Genomic DNA, 18,206 nt, shown 5'->3' on the forward strand with positions numbered 1-18,206 from the left:
GGGGGCCAATGGGCCCATGGACTTACTGCTCCCCTATCACAGGCATAGATCCATCTACTTATCTGCGTGACAGTTACCAACTAACCTGGCAGAAAAGTTCAGCTACTGACAGTACGTGTTTGAGCAAACAGAATCCAAACCCCAACTCTGCTACAATTACTTTGCAAAAAAATGTGATTTTAAAAAAGGATAGCAAGCTTAAGACTTTTGACAATCATAAATTTGTAATCTCATCCACTGTCCTATGGAAATAAAAGATCTGAATATTTTGTAAAGATTCTTTTCAATTAAGCATCATAAACTCTTTTCTGGTGATATGATAATTCTTCACCAGAAGAATTCTTCTTTTGTTTTTGTTCTTTTTCTTTTTTTTTTTTTTTAAAAAAAACACTGAACGTATTCCCTAAAATAACAATCTACAACAAATTAATAGTTGAGTCCTTTTTTGAGAATTTTGAAGCAAAAAGGGAGAATGTTGAATGCTTTAAGGACAAACTAATGAGTTTTGCATGTTTCACTTACATTTTTTATTAACTAGGAACTTTAATCCAGTTATTTCCAAAAGTTCATGTGTAGTTGTGCAATCCTTCATCATTATGACCGTCTCAGAGATTTTTGTTTCATTCTTACTAACTTGTATCTATCTGGACATAGTGGTTTATATCTGACCTCATAATGCAGGTGAAAGTGTGAACAGCATGATGAACTTCAATTTCAACTTGATAGGTGTTTAAAAATATCAGTTCTGAATCTCTGTATTCAATTTTCTTACTCTATCATTAATCATAAAATCTTCCCTTCCTTTATCTATTCTAACACCTTCATTATATATTATTCATTATTCATTATAAATTAATCACTTCTCCAATAATTGATTTAAATCTTAAACCTATTACTTGATGCTTGTGTACATTTCTGACGTAGTTCACATTACTTGGTCATTTTATTCTTATAAAATACGCAGTGTAATATATTACATGCTCTTCTTGTAGCTATTTTCACTGTGTGAAAAAGCTTACAGTTATGATGTTGCTAATCCAATTTGTATTCCTAATGTTAGCATAAAAAAAAAAATCAAGTTTCAAATAACTATAATCAACTAGAGATCCTCAGAATTATTGAGAATTGAGAACCTAATCATACAAAGTTCTTCTTAGAAGTAGCCACGTACCATAAACAACTATTAGTGAAGTTACTACCAAGAATGAAATTGATTTTCAAAATATTTCAGGATTTACAGAAAAATGCTGCAACCCCAAGATGAAAGAAGACACTGTGACACTGATACAGCAGTTAAGACAGAGACAACAAAGAGTTTTTCACATTGCAGGGCAAAAAAGCAGAAGAATTTACATGGATCACTGAATGATACACCTTGTCAATTTTTTTAAGACAATAAATTTATAAACCATTTTCTTCCCATAAATTCTTGGTTTTGAACTTTTTTTTTTTTTTTTTCCCCCTATCTTTTTCAGTTTGGAAACTGCCATAATTTTACACACAAAAATAATTGTTTATTGAGGGACATAAACAAACAAACAAACATTTTTACACACAAATGATCAAAGTGCTCTAAAAATGAAACTGACTAAATCATTCTGACCTCTGATCAGAATTCATTATAAGCCATCACAGTGCAGTTCTGTCTCATTACTCTCTGCAGGGCTATACTGAGTAGAAGCCAGAAAGCAATATTATAGATATAAGAATGAATGTTGTATCTATCTTCCTTAGAGTCAGTAATTCACTATAATTTTTTCTAGTAGAAACAGCAATTGCTCAGTTAGATAATGTATAAACTACTCAACACCAACTTCTTAATGTTTCTTAAAATATTAAGCAACAAAATTGCAGAAAACTGCAATCTGCCAGCATCAATTAAACACGCAACAAAGAATAAGGATACTATTATTTTATATATATATATATATATGTATAATGTAGCTTTATTTTTAATCTTCTATATTATCTTGAATGACACAGTGAAATGATTCTATGATTTACATTAAAATGTGTTTTCATGAAAATTCCTTGAAGAAAATGGTAGCATTCTCTTCCCAAAGACATAGAGAATAGAAAGGACTAGCCCCTTCTATGTCTGTATGTTCCATAAGGAATGCCCAACATCCATCATAAATTTCACTCCCCACATGAATTGAAAAACAAATCCACTAAGGCAAAGTTTCAGTGTACAGAAATCAATTATTAAGAAATTGTTTAACTATTGTGCTATGATTTGCATTTCTTGGCAGAAGCTACACCAAAGTATTTGCTTTCATAGAAGTTCAGTATTAGCTGTAGATCCCCATTTGAGTTTTTATTAACAGGGTAAATTCACAAAATTAAAAATCATGTGCAAAATTTCTTTCCTGCTAGAGAGCTATGTATGTACAGGGTCATATTTCCTGCACTTACATCAGTAAACGCTACCAAATAGGGCATCATCTACAGAAAGAGAACAGATTTTTAGTAGACACTGACGATACTATGAACTTATACCATTATTTTTTTTCTGAATCCTGCTCACTACATCTTACTAGAAGGATAAAGACACATTTAAGATCAGACAACAAAAAGGTTAGAAAAAATGTTTTCTTATGACATTCAAAGCATTGATTAAAAAAATTTTTTACTGCATACCGACTGAAATCGAATGCAAGCAGTAGACATGAAAAACCAAATCTCTGTTTCTTTCATGGTCATTATCTCTTGCATTTTCTTTTTAGGACAAATGCTTATAAAATAGTTATTTTCTGTGAGGAACTGTATTAATAGCTGAATCAGTCACAATCATAGAATCATAGAATGGGCTAGGTTGAAAAGGACCACAATGATCATTGAGTTTCAATCCCCCTGCTATCTTCAGGGTCACCAACCAGTAGACCGGGCTGCCCAGAGCCACATCCAGCCTGGCCTTGAATGCCTCCAGGGATGCAACAAACCTTTACAAATTACTACAGAAGACAAATGCTATCCTTTGTTAATGAACCACAGTTGAGTCAACCACATACCTACCCATAATATTGCTGAGGGAGAATTTGAGCAGTAAAGGTTGTTGACATTACTCTGGGATAAGGCTGATAGGCACAGAAGCCCACAGGAGTTCTTGATGCAAGGGGAAAAGCTCAGGCAAGATTGTCATATTCCTTCAGAACACTTGAACAAGCAACTTGCTCAGCAACAGGGCTTTGAGCTATTTGACAACAGGATCTTCTCCAAGGAATGAAAACTGCAGGAGAGACATAAGCTCTGCCTGACAAAATAGTGAGGAGAGCTCCAAACTAAGTTCATCATGGATACAGGTCAAAACCTACAAGTGAATGGGAGAACAGGCCCAGAGTATACCACATGGGGCAGGGCAAAGTTAGTCTATTTATTTTCTCCTTGGACAGTAACATGACTGGAAGCTCAGTTCATGTGCCTGTGCACAAAAATTTGTCACATGGGAAGGAAGCACACTGGACAAACTGGAAGTACACACAAAACTGTGGTGTCACTGAGATTACAGAGTTAGTAGGAAAGCTCACCTGACTGGAGTGCCGTGATGGATGGACACAGGCTTTTAGGCAAAGTGGAAACAAAAGGAGAACCTATACCCCATGCAAAGTAGGACCTTGAATGAACAGAGGTTTGCTGTACAGAGATGGAGAAGCCAATAGGGAAGTCATGTTGAATGTTTACTACGGACATTAAGTGTTAAGAAGATCAAGAAGAAATGATTAAAACTTTGAATTACTAAGCTTCTCAACCACATATTCAGGTTCTTACTGGAGACTTTAATCACCTCAACATCTCTATGGATGGCAGCACAGCAACTGGCAATCAATCCACTAGATTCCTGAGTTCACTGGGAAGAATTTTCTTTTTAATGCAGGCATTAGACAAAGGAATTAGGTGTAGAAACAAAGAACAATTCAAAGAAGTGATACTTAATGCCAGCTGCAGTTCTAATAACTACAAGTTGAAAATCCTGAGAGATATGAGGGAGGCAAGTAATATGATAAACTCCTTGGAGTTCAGCAGAACAGATTTTAACTTGCTTGTGAAGTGGTAGACAGGCTCTCATGGGATAATGCCGTGAAGAGTTAGAGGGCCCAGGGGAGCTTGTTTGACTTCAAGGGCAGCTTCTTCAAAGCTCAAGAGTGATCCATCTCTTTCTGTACATAAATGAGTAGTCATAGAAGGAGGCTGCTGAGGGCTGAATAGGGAATTCCTGACTGAGGTACTTCATCTCAAATGCAAAACAGTAGCATACAAAAGGTGAAAGAAGGGACAAGCTACTCAACAGGAACATAAAAGTATTGCTGAGAAATATGGAGATAAAAGGAGAAAGGTCAAAATTTAGAAGAAATGAAACTTGTGAGGAACGTGAAGAGAAGGTATTCTGGAAACCATTCTACATGCATTTCTACTTCAAAAGGAAACTGAAGAACATGGCAGAGGCTGCACTCAGGGTTCTGAATTCACAATACAACTGAGATGTTTTGGGGAGAAAACTAGTAATCAAAACAGCAGGAACAATTTAGAGACTACACAAATAAATGGTGTGTGTGGAATTTCATGCTACTTAACAGTATGCATCAAGGAGCTCTTGGTCTGCCGCAGTGTAAAGCTGCTGTTTAACATCTTCCAATGGCAGTAAAGATCAAGTGTGATTCACAGTGACTGGAGAAAAGATATGTATTTATTTCCGGTTTCCAAAAAAGGCAAGAACAACTCTAGCAACTGCAGATCTCTCAAGCTCACATCAGATCACCAAAAGATTATAAAGAATGCCTTTATGAAAATCCTTCCCAAACACATGAAGCACAAGTAAGTGACTAGGAAAAGACAGCTTTTGTCAGTGCAAAACTTCAGGAGAACGAACTTCAGGTTAAGGAATTGTTGGACGAGTTCTCCTCAGAAGAAGTCCTTAGAGACAAAGGAGTGGAACAAGGCTGGCTACTCTCAGAAAGATGCCTTTCTGAGAGCACAAGCTCTCCATCTCTAAGAACAAGAAAGCAGACAGGGAAAGTAGGAAATAAGCATGGTTTGGAAAGGACTTGTTGGAAAAACTGAGGGAAAAGGGAGAGTACAGGCAGTAGAATTAAGGACATGTCACCAGGGAAAAAACACAGGAATGCTGAATGAACATATAGAGATGGAATTAGGACAGACAAGGCACAGATGGAAGTGAACTTGGCAAGGGATGTTAAAAACAGCAAGAAGGGATTCTACAGGTGCATAAATCAGAAGAGACAGGCCAAAGAGAGCATACTTCCTCTGATAAATGAGAAAGGAGAACTGGTTACAACTGATACGGAGAAGGCTGAGGTACTCAATGAGTTACTTGCCTCAGTCTTCACTGGCAGCCAGTATTCTCACATCCCTGATCTTGAACCTCTATGTGGGAACTGGGAGAGAAAACTCTTCCCTAGTGTAAGAGAAGAGCAAATCTGAGAACACCTCATGAGACTGAATGTGTACAAGCGTGACTGTTGGGTCGGACTACATGCATGTCAGGGACCTAAAGGAGCTGGTTGATGTGGTTACCAAGCCAGCCTCCATCATATTTAAAAAGTCATGACTATCAGGCAAAGTCACTGGGGACTGGAAAAAATAGAAACGTCATTCTAATTTAAAATAAATGGGGGAAGGGAGATCCAGGGAACAGCATGCCGGTGAACCTCACCTCTGTGCCTGGGAAGATCATGGAACAGTTCATACTGAAAGGCATGTTAAGGCACAGAATCACAGAATGGCCAGCATTGGAAGGAACCTCAAGGATCATGAATCTCCAACCCCCCCTGCTACATCCACATGCAGGGCCACCAACCTCCACATCTAATACTAGACCAGGCAGACCAGGGCCCCATCCAATCTGGCCTTGAACACCTCTAGGGATGTGGCATCCACAACCTCTCTAGGCAGCTTATTCCAGCACCTCACCACTCTCTGTAATGAACTTAAGGCATATGAAAGATGAGCTCATGATCCAAGACAGACAGCACAGCTTCACCAAAAGATCACACCTGATCAATCTGTTGGCCTTCTGTGATGGAATAACAGCATCGGTGGGCAAAGGGAATGCAACTCTCAACTGCAATTCTGCGTCCAAGTTTGGGACCCCACACACAGAAAAGATGTGGAGCTTTGGAAGAAGGTCCAGAGGAGGGCCACAAAGATACCCGGAAGGATGGGACACCTCTGCTATGAAGACTAGCTGAAGGAAATGGGCTTCAGTACAGTCTGAAAAGGATAATTCTGTGCAGAGACCTTTCTGCAGCCTTTCAGTATTAAAGAGAGTTTACAAACATGAGGGAAATCAACTTTTTACATGGGTAGATAGTGATGGATTAAAGAGGAATGGTTTTAAACTAAAGGAGAGGAGATTTACATTAGACGTCAGGGGAAAGTTTTTTGTTTTTTACTGAGGAAGTGATGAGATGCTGGAACAGGTTGCCCAGAGTGATTGTGAATGACCCATCCCTGGAGGTGTTTAAGCCCAGGCTGGTTGGGGCCCTGGGCAATATGATCTAGTACTTGATCTAGCAATAGGCAACCCTGCCTATGGCAGGGGCATGGGAAGTTGATGATCACTGAGGTCCCTTCCAACCCAAGCCATTTTATGATTCTATGAAATTATTCTTGGCCAGCCTGATCACCTTCTCCGAGGAAAAATTTTCACAACACTGTTCCCCACCGTATCCCTGTAGCCAAATTTAGAGCATAAGGTTTGGATTTGCATGAAAAACTGACAAGACCATCACGTCAGTTGTCAGAGGCCAATTGTTCAAACTCAAGCTAGTGGTCAGTTTATTGCAGCATTCCCCGGTATTCCAATTGGGGATGAATTTATATAATATTTTCATCATGGATCTGAAGTACAGGATTGAATGCATCCTGAAGAAGCTTGCAGATGGCACCCTGTAGGGCATGACTGATATTTAGACAAACTTATACAAGAAGGAAGAACAAGCAGAGAGGAATCTCATTAAATTCAGAAGAAAAAATTTCTGCAGCTTGAACAGGATCATACCATTCAAAAATACTTGCTAGGTTGCAGCTCTGACAAAATTGTTTAGTGAAGCACAAGCTGAGTCAGCAGTACACTTCTGCAGCAATGAAAACTAGCCTCTTATTGGGTTGCATGAGCAAGAATATAGCCAGCATCTGAAGAGAAACTATTAGCTTATCTGTTTGACACTAATGTGGCCTTGTCTGGAATACTGTGTCCAATATCCTACAGTCCAAAAACGTATTAACGAACTAGAAAAATCTATATAAAAGTACTAAAGAAGTTGAAAAAAAGGTTAAGGTTAAGTTGAAAATAAAGGTTAAGAAGTTGAAGAACATAATGCATGAGGCTATAAAATTAGGGAAACAGACTTATCCAGCCTGGACAAAAGAGACTGTGAAAAGATCCAATTGCAAATTTTAGTATAGGAAAGATGAAACCAGAAACTTCTCACAGGTCCAAAACAGGGAAAAAGGAAATTGACATAATCTGTAAAAAGTTAGATCCACTTATACCTGCTCAGATAGCCAGTGGAAGTAGATTTCTAGAGAGATGTTAAATTTTCTGTCCATGAAGATACTGAAATCTCAACTAGGGAAAGACCTAAGAAACCTGACCTAACTTTTCCCTAACTTGAGAGGAAATTGGACTAAAATAGGCTGGACAGCCAGAGGTTCCCTCCAGCTTGTCTTATTCAAAGATTCTTAGGCTGAAGATTTTAAAGTACTTCTTTCTATAAGAAAGTTTCCAAATGTAGAAATTTACATAAGTATTTGCCAGGTCCTGCTATTAAATTTCTCTGAGCACCTCCCATGTAAATGAAAAGAAAAAAAGATAAGCAGATTTTAGAATTCATTTCCTCTGAATATAAACTCTGGACAATCATTGCTTCTAAACTGTGATTAATTACGTATGGTGGAAATTTTTAGAAAGTATATTGGGTTGTGATTTAACCTGGAAATCAGTTGAGCATCATACAGCCATTCACACACACTTCCACAATGGGACTGGGGTGAGAAACAGAAAAAAATTTAAACTTAGGGGTTGAGATAATGATGGTTTAATACAGAAGAAAAAGAAGGGAAATAATAATAAAATAATATACAAAACAAGTGATGCACAATGAAACTACTCAACAACTGCTGAATGATGTCACACGCCAGTCACATCCTGAGCAGAGAACCGCCCGCTCCCCCCCCCCCCCCCCACCTCCCAGTACTAGTCAATTTCCTCAGTTAAACCTGTTCAGCATGATAATATGGTACAATTTATTTCTCTGGCCAGTTTATGTCATTTGTTCTCATTCTATCCTCTCCCAGCTCTTTGTGATCCTCCAGCTCCTCACTGGCAAGTCAATACGAGAAACTGAAACATCTTTGACTTTAGTGTAAGACTGCTTTAAAACAACTAAAACATATTTGTGCTGTAAATGTAATCCTCATCCTAAATCCAAAGCACAGCACCATACCAGCTACTAGGAAGAAAATTATCTCACGAAAAAGCAGGTTAGTTAAACAAACAACCTATCTAAAAATAAATTTACTTTGTTTGCTGTTTAATAGATTCTTGATATTTTAAAGATATTTCATGTCTTATATTTTACCTCTGCAAAAAGGAACTGGAAAATCCCACGATGCACCATTTCCAGGACTCACAATACACGTCAACATGGCATGGCCTTCTAAGATGTAACCAGAGATACAGCTATATCGGATTTTATCTCCAATGTTGAATCTTGTTCCATGAAGTACTCCTTTAGGTATTTCTCCTGGGTTGCCACATGTGTGACTAGGTAATACTGTTAAAAAAAAAAAAAAAAAAAAAAAGGAAAAAAGATTTTGATGAAGTTTGCAGAAAGAAGTAATAAATAATGGGCAAACAACTGTCTCTAAATATTTGCTTTAATTTTTGTTTTAAACAGTATTCTTTACACAAATAAAGTGAAATGTATTATGTTTTTTAACAAAGAGCAAACTCTCCTAAAAGAAAAGGAAGTTTCATTTGCATCATTCTTTTATGAGACAAATCTCAAAATATTCTACAAATATTAACCACATAACAAAAGCCATGTAACCCTCTAATGAAAGATGAGATAGATGAATATTCTACCAATGCAGCTGATTGAAATAGTAAAGTTTCTATGCATTATAGAACTACTTAAGGTTGAGAGAGTACCTACCAAAACTAGAAACAAACAATATTATACTCAACTTCTTTTTCTGCTGCTTCAACAACCTTTGGAGAATAGGATATTTATTTGGATTATGCTCAACCACACAGAAGAGAAAACTGAAGTACAACCCACATATATGAGAATGAATATATAATAAAATTCCTTACACTAAAGGAAGGATTTTAAGACATGGAAATAATTGGAAGAATACAGAGAGTAATTTGCCTTCTAAAAAGTTGACACCAATGATCCATTAGATTCTACAGCTATGCTTTATATCCTATATACTACTCGCTCTTTGCAATTTTTCTCCTTTAAGCTCTTCTAGTCATGGTAGGTTAATGGAGGTAATTTTGCAAAACAAGTCAAAACAAGTTTTTTTGCATGGTTTGGACACAGGAGAGTGCCTACATTTGAAACAAGAGTCTCTTTTGCCTTTATATTCAAGTCAAAACACTTTTTAAAAACACTATAGAACAAGGTAGTTTCGTCCTTATGCAGCAAAATTTAAACAACATAGAGCTCAGCAGTTTTTATTATTCATGCTACCAAATATATATCATGCTACCAAAAAACAATTTATTCAAAAATACAATGATTTCTGATAAAATACAGTCCCAATGAAGGACTATCAAGGCAGACCTGCATCGCTATTACACATGACTGGCAATGGCTAATCAGTGAAACTGTATTGCAACAAGTTAGGCTTGTGTCTTTGTACAGGTAAGTTTTTTTTTCCTTTTCTTACCACTGCGTCTGTCAAGAAGCCCCAGAAAAAAATGGAATTTGGAATCCTGAAACCAGCATGCATTTTGCCATAACCTCCTAAGAAACAGTAAGAGATGAGTGATCTGAGAATGACAGCCACGTTCAATAATACATGTGCTAGTTCACAGGATTTCACCACTTGTCAAGATCAAGCATTTAACTACATTATTTATGTGCTTTTCTAAAATTTTCATTGAAATATATTGAGGTAGCTCCAGTATTCCCTTTGCATACATTTAACTGTTTCTAATCTGGACCTAAAATGAATTATCTTTTGAAGGTTTGCAACAAAAATAATTTTATTTTTGGATTATGACAGTACGAGCCAAGTAAAGCTATCATATGTAAATGTTACGTAAGTTCATTATTGCCAAGTTTTTAGCAAAAGAGTCCTATTTTTCTGGGGTTAGCGGAGTTTACTTTCAACAGGATTGAGAATCTGCAGTCTCCTCCTTATGGAAGCAAGGTGAATCGCTAATGTTTGAACTGTGAAATCATTTGATGTTTATTATATACTAAGAAGAATTTCAGATTATGCTGCATTAAAACACTGAGACTAGGGGCTTTTTAGATTTACACACCTTGTTAGAATATTGTCACATAGAGTGCTTTGTTTTATTTTATTTTTTCCAATTTAGAAGAAAAAAAACAGGATTTTCAGTAAGAAATCCAATTAGTCTGAATATTTTCAAAGAAAAGATATGTACAATTGAATAGTCAAGCAGATCCACCTCTTAAGGATTTCTTCCTCATGAGTAGTAAATTTTAAAATATTTCTTCCTCTTGACCAGTAAAAACAGACGTAAGAACCTGTGTTGACTTCATTTCCCAGTATATATTAATCTGTAGCCCTGTGCAATAAGGTTTCTCATGAAAGTAGTTCTAAAAACATAGGTAACGTATAAGGAAAGACTCTTTCTAGACAGTCCAAACCTTTTACTGTGACTAGATTTGAAATCAGTTATGAAACTATGGAAATTGCCTTCCTAATTATCGCTGAAATTAATGGTTGGAAGCTCAGTCTGGCAGTGACTTCAGCAGAACAATAATTGTTTTTGGTTTGTTTTTTTTTTGTTGTTGTTTTGTTTTGTTTTTTACAGATATCACAATCAACAGCTATATTGCAGAAACTGCCCGGAGGCCTTAATATCAAAAAGCTCAGGCCACTATTCTCGCTTAGAAGATATTGGTTTTATGCTTTTGTGAGTCAGTTGGTAAGTTTTTAAAGCCAACAATACAAATGGTAACTAGAACTTGAAAACAACAACTGAGAAAGTTTTTAATTCAAATTAGAAAAAAAAAAAAAAAAAAAAAAAAAAAGGAAGGAACAAGGTTTTTCCTCAACTTATTTCTATAGCCTTATAAGACTTTATGTAAAATATGTTCTCTTTTCTGTTTTTCCTGAAAAGACTGAAAAAGTTTTCCAAAGTTGCACCTATGGTCAACAAAATATTATCACAAACATACTTATTTTCTGTTGTTTCATAATCCCTCTATTACAGTCCCCTATCCTAATTACAGTCTTATATTGGGGGCCCAAAGGTAAAAACACACACAAAGGAAAAAAGCTTAAGAAGGGGAAGAAACAAAAAGCACAAACCTGTTAGGAAGAAGCCAGAGACTCCTTACAGAAGCTTTGGAGTTGCAAAGTTAGTAGGAATTTTAGTAGCAGGGAGAAAATCAGATGCATAGAAATATTCAGGACTGGTGTCAGGTTGTTTCATCAATGTGATGAAGAACACATGATTTCCTGCCCCCATGGCTAACTTATATAGTGGACTCTGGTTTTGTGCTTAATTTTAACATAAATGCAGAGCTATTCTTCCAAACCAATAGAAAAAGAAAATAATTTGTAAGGAAAGCAATAACTGGTACTCATTATAAAAAGGAAAGTGCTAGCAAAGAGAAGAGGAAAATAATACTAGATTTACACAAGTGGAATTGAAACAAAAATCTATGTTTCAACTCAGAAAAGTAGCCTAATTTGGAAAGGAACGTACAGAAAAAAAATAATAGCCTTTCAATCTACAAAACTAAAAGTGCTGTACTAAACAAAAGATGGATTTATATATATATATATATATATATATATATATATATATATACACAACTACATGTACGTGCTCCATTTAAACAAACAGTCTGTTCTGGAAATAATATAAATCAATTTTCCAAAGGAATGGCAGGTAAATTTACTTTGAAACATTAATTTTGAAGAATACTAGACAACCACACTTGCCATTTCTACCTAGGAAAAGACTACTAAGTCAATGTATTGATTTTTTTTAACTTCTAATGCCTTATATTAAACTCCATTAAAGTACATTTTGACCTTTCTTTTTTAAATAGTTATAAATGTTGAATCAATTAAAAAGCATGTAATATTTCACTGTCTATTTATTAAACTTTTTCCCTTTTATTTCCAGAAGCAATTTATAATGAATATGTAACTGGTCTTTCAGTTCTGACTTCCACATTGGTATGGAATACAACAAATGGATAGAGGTCATTTGTGACAGAATTATGTAGTAAAGAAATAGCACAGTCCTATCCTTTCTAAAATTCTTCCCAACCACCCCTTTGGTGAAGAGCCTTTTCCTAACACCCAGCCTGACCCTGCCCTGATGCACCTCCTGTCACAACCTCAGATCCTGTCCACGTCACCAAAGAGAAGAGCTCAGTGCTGCCTAAGCAGTACTGGGGAAGGTTATGGAACAGATCACCTTGAATGAGATCACATAGCATGTATGGGAAAGCCAGGGGATCAGACCCAGCTAGTATGGGTTCATGAAAGGCAGTTCCTGCCTGACCAATCTCATTAGGCGGGTTGGATCATCAAGAAATCAACTGGTAACCAGTTGCCAGTTGAGCTTTTTATTGGTGGTCATAACACTCTGAACCTTGCAGTCCAGCCAATTTTCTCTTTGCCTCAGAATCCATTTACCTATTTCATGCTCCTGTGGCTCTCTTACTACAATGCTGAGAGCTTTGTCAGAGGTTTCACTGATATGGTAAACAACGTCTACTGTCCTCTGTTAGTTTTCTGTGTGAGCCATTCCTTTCCAGAAAGCAGTCAGACTGGTCAGAGATGATGCACAACTAATGATTTCATATTTGATGAGACACTAATGCAACAGTATCTGGCTTGATGGAAGTGGTTGCAATTCTGAGTGAGCTCTTACTGTGCGTCGCAGAGATTTTTGATAAAAAAAATGCACTGCATCCTCCCATCTCCTAGTTTCTATCTAGAACAGTGCCAAACACGCACCGATGGTTTGGTTGCTGTTCAGGGATGGGTACATGCACGGGGCCAGGTCAAGCTACTCAGTGGGGAAGCGTTGTCTCCGTGATAATGTGATGCAGGGGGCAGGTTGCATATGGCCCATGGGACACAGGTTGTGCATGCCTGCTAAAAGGTATTAATCTGACTCAGTTTCAACACTGTTGAGGGTCAGTAATCTGTGGGAAAAATATAGTGAATGGGAGGGAGTAAGTATATGGATTTTATCTCATGGCTTCTGTTAATAAACCTCCGTGTTCCAATCATGTCTTGTTGTATAAAGGTTTAGAACAGCTATAATCTTACTTAAGCATTAGAGAAAACATACTTTTTTTTTCTGTTGAACTCAGATTCATCATTGACAGTTCTGCTCTTTTGTTTCAGAATAATTTTGACATCTACATGTTTTCATAACCTTAAATTAAAATGTCATTGATTTTCACAGCATTGAAATTGTAATATTTAAGTCAGGATGAAGGCTTTCCGAAAACCACAAGCACTTCAAGAAAGATTTCTTTTTGTTCTGTTTTTCTTATATGTGCAGTAGTACAGAACCTCTATATCCATACAGCCTAACAATATGCCTTCAGCATTTTATACAGCAGAACAAACTGAGAGATGCTGGAGTAGTTTGACTTTGAAGCTCTACCCTGAAGTCTGCAAGAATGAGTATTTCAGTAATGGCAACTAAGTCATAGTTGCCTGTTGCATAAATGTTTTTTGAAAAGTTTTAAATACAGTTCAGCTTACAAATTTAATGAATATTTAATAGTTTGACACAATTTAGTTCTATATATTTCTTGAAGTAGCCTTTCAACATACAGTATCAAAAAATCTGCTACTAAAATTGCAATGCCAAGCTTGTGCATGTGCATATACGTACTCACAGACATAAAACTAGCTTGCAGAATGAAATATTCAAAGCTATCTAACTTTAAAATTATTTTAGCAAAATTAAATGGATATCACTTAGCTTACTATAGAGGAAGAAAGAGTCCACTGTAGGAAGCAGAAAAAAAATGCAAATAGCAAATTAATTTAATACTTTATAATAAAGACATACTTACATTTAAAGTCCTCAAATATAGCTCTTGAGGAACCTACACAGGATGGAAACTTACACAGTGAAGCATTAAACATGCTTGAGTACTTATCTCCTGGCAACTTTCTTATTGAGACTAGTAGAGATATATAAAATACTCTCTACTACATAAAAAATAACCTTATTGGCTTATAGAAATAAAGCTTGTTTATTGTTTCCTTCGCATGTAGAAACCTGTATTTTTATACAATCAAAAGATAACAGAAAAACTATTTTCCTTCATATGGATGCTTTAGTGTTCGTGCACTTAAAACTTTGCAATATTTTCCAAATAAAATACTCACTATCACTTTTGAAATCTACAGTTTTCTTGTCTTACAAGCATTTACCCAGTTGTGTCTGTAAGTCTCTAAGGATGTGCAAAATTGTACTGGATTGCACAACCTTGAAAATCATTTGGGAGTATTCAGCAACTTTCAAACTCTAATACATCTTCCACATGAGATTGATATTTTAATTTTCTTGTACAGGTAATAACAAAAGATTGATGGATTTTATTTTTAGTGTGTTTACTTTTATTATGAAGTATGTAATAAATGTCTTGCTGTTGGTTATAAGACCATAAAAGTCAATATTGTACAAACAATGCCAGAAAACTCTAAAGGAAAAAAAAAAAAATGCAATCTGAAGTTAAAGCTAAAACTTTGTTTCCTTATACTTATTTAGCCTCAGATGTCCCACTCACTTTCCTCCCTGAGCTGAGATTAGTGAGCAATATTTCTTGAATACAGTTTTCTCTTCTTGAACAAGGACAAGAAAGAACAAGCTGAGTGTAACAGTCCAGGGAAAGGCTATTAATAGCATTAGATACTGTACATAATTAAGAAATGGAAACTTTGCCAGCTACCAGAGATCAAAAGCCATTACTCTTTTTTTTTTTTTAATACCAAAATTACGCTTTTCCACCCCCTTGAAAAAGTTCAGTTTTCTATGGTCTTCCACTTTGTCAGAATGATAATTACAAGTGTCTGCAACATTTGCTTCCTGACCTTCTCATTTTGTCATACATCATTTTGACTTTTTGGCAACAAAGGTACTCCTGCTTTCCCAATTATTCTTCCATAGAATTACTTCCAAACAATCAACAAAAATATAATCAGAAAATGACTTCTGGCTCACCACTTCACTTATAAACCAAGCAAATGTTTTTGTTTTTGTTTTGTTTTGTTTTGTTTTTGGTTTTTTTTTTGTTTTTTTTTTTTTTAATCAGACTTGTGTATTTCATTAGTCGATGGAGCAACAGTCATTAAAAATACATAAATAAGTCATATTCATCCTGTGCTTAAAATCACGTGATACTAAGGCAAAAACAGTATCTCTATGCATTAAATGAGGTACTTAGCAAAGAAAGATAAGAATCTGCTAAGACTCCATATGCAGTCCTGAATACAAATCTGATTAATCCTTGCTCAAATAAGAGCAATTCAGTCTGAAAGAAATGTAGAGAAGAGCTACCGAAGAGATCTCGGAACTGAAGAGCATTTAAGAAGACACTGGAAGAGCTACAGATTTCATCTGAAAAAATAAAGGTTAAAATATGACCGCTATTAAAACTCTGAGAGGCAAACATGAGGTCACAAGAAATATTATAAGCTGATGGCAAGGCTTGAACAAAAAATAAAAGGGTATGAACTAATCACAGTTACAAGCAGGTTGAAAACTATAAGCATTCTTAATGTATTTAAACAAAATTTATTGGGTAGTTTCCATGCAGCTACAGGGAGGGGACTAGAGGGAGAAGGAGTAGTTCAAAGCTGAACCTAATCTAGAATCCAATTTTAAGTAAAAGTGAGTTCTTATTGTTTAAGGAGTTTGAGCAATGAATGCAGAAGCTTCCTCAATCGTCCAACCCAAGTAGAGACAAAAATTCCCAGACTCCCAGTCAAACAATTCCAAACTATTCAGCATCCCAGCCCACAGAACTTTGTCTTTGAGATATTTTTTTTTTTTCATTGAGACACTGGAAGTTGATTTTGAAAGAATTAAAAAAATGACTTCTTATTTTATGTAATAAAGCACAATAATTTGAAGATGGAAGACAGGACTATACTAAGACATTATTTTGATGTAGTTACATGATTAAACAAAATATATTGCTCAATCAAGATTTTTATGTTATTGTAACTATTAAAAAACAATTTCAAAAAGCAATGGAAAATTTAAGAGTTCGTATATATCTTACCTAACTATTCATAAATGTTATGCATTCTAAAATTTGAAGTCTTTTTTTGTACTTTTTTTTTTTTTTTGTCTCAAAACCTCTGGAACAAGAGCCTATCATTGTGCAAACACAATGATAACAGAACAATAAGTAAAACTGTACAGGTGAACTGTGAAACAGTTGAAGACAGACACCACGGACAGCAATAGAGGGATATCATTCTCTCTGCAACGATTGGTACTAAATTATGCTGGATTTTTGAACTATGAAGACCTGCAGTACTATGTAAGTATTGCAATTTTAACAGAATAAAGAAGGAAGTTGTTCTATTTTCAGTAAAAAAAATTTTAATCATATTGTATATAAATATTTTACATTTACTAGAGATTATGTTTGATTAATTTGCCTGCCCTGGGCAATCTGATCTAGTAGTTGCAGTTGGCAACTCAGTCTGAGGCAGGGGGGTTGGAACTTGATGATACTTGAGGTCCCTTCCAACCCAAGCCATTCTATGATTCTACTATTCTATGATTCTACTATTAAACAATAAAAGCAAAATGTTTTCTCTATCAGCAAAATACATTCAAGATTTTTTAGTAATGAACAGATGAAGCTTCATGCTGAGTACTGAATTACATGTATGAAAATGTAGAACGCCTTTTTTGTACCACTCTATTTTTCTCAAGATTAAGTATTTACAGGTCAGGGAGAATACTGCAAGACTGAAAAAGAGATAAGAAAAGCGAAAATGACAAATTAAATTTGAAAAATCAACTTATTGGAAATGCTGATGTTGATATAAAGAGATCAGGTCTCCATCGCAATTGCAACTCCTTACTATTAAACAAAACAATATTCCTTCAATATACACTTTATTACTTTGCATTCCCTTTATTTCTTACAGCCTGATTTACTGTTTCCTGAGACCACAGCAAAGACTGGAAAACTGATCAAGCATGAGAAGGGATGCTAGTCCGGCTCAGGCACACTCCTGTTAATGCTGTGGGAGCCTCACAATCTTCCCTCAACTCTTCTCTTTCCTCCAGTATTTTGGTAAGTGACACTTCATAGCCAGCAGAAACTTCATCTAATTTTTTGGTTTAAAGCACACACAAGACAAATTTTTAATGAGAATTCAGTACAACAGGCAGGCTTCCTGATCATTCCTGGTATTGAAAATAGAAGGAATTAAGAATCAGGTCCTAAAGTTGAGTGGCACATGGGTTGTATCATACAACTTTACCCTCTCATCTTGTTGAAAATGGTTGGCTTACACATTTGATATCTGGAAAAAAAACAGTCTCTGCACTGTCTTACTCCATGACAAATATTATTACTAGCTAGGATTTGTCTTGGACATAGGCTAGAAACATACCAGGAACACGTAATATTTAATAGAATGGAAGATACTATTACAGTTCTCAAACCCCTGCAGTTCTTTTCCCTTCAGTCTCCAGCAAAAATAGGGGTGTTTTTTGTGTGTTTTGTTGATGTTGTTGTTGTTGTTTTTCCCAGCTAATTTAATAATTCACTTTGATTTATTGTGGGAATTCCTTGAGATAACAGAAATGCAGCAGTACATTTTAAACCTTTTATCCATTTGTTCTTAAAAATAGCATCAAATTATTTGATTTATGAAGGCTTTTGTGTGCCCACATTTGCAGTCTCTTTCCTTAACAGGTGTTAGATAACTTACTCCCTGCTTCATTAACAAAGAAAAACTGC

The 18,206-nt window shown here is 35.7% G+C and overlaps 1 protein-coding gene across 1 annotated transcript in view; it reads right to left on the minus strand.

The window, feature by feature from the left end:
• The window catches only part of CSMD1 (CUB and Sushi multiple domains 1), a 988,742-nt gene that overhangs the window by 457,469 nt on the left and 513,067 nt on the right, over positions 1 to 18,206 (minus strand). Inside the window, exon 4 of the mRNA XM_042815127.1 lies at positions 8,601 to 8,795. Within this exon, the coding sequence (XP_042671061.1) occupies positions 8,601 to 8,795 (195 nt within the window). The remainder of the gene's footprint in view (positions 1 to 8,600; positions 8,796 to 18,206) is intronic.

The sequence above is a fragment of the Centrocercus urophasianus genome, unplaced genomic scaffold (genome assembly GCF_019232065.1).
Source record: "Centrocercus urophasianus isolate 14NV4802_14NV808 unplaced genomic scaffold, USGS_Curo_1.0 seq_10, whole genome shotgun sequence".
Classification (NCBI taxonomy): domain Eukaryota; kingdom Metazoa; phylum Chordata; class Aves; order Galliformes; family Phasianidae; genus Centrocercus; species Centrocercus urophasianus.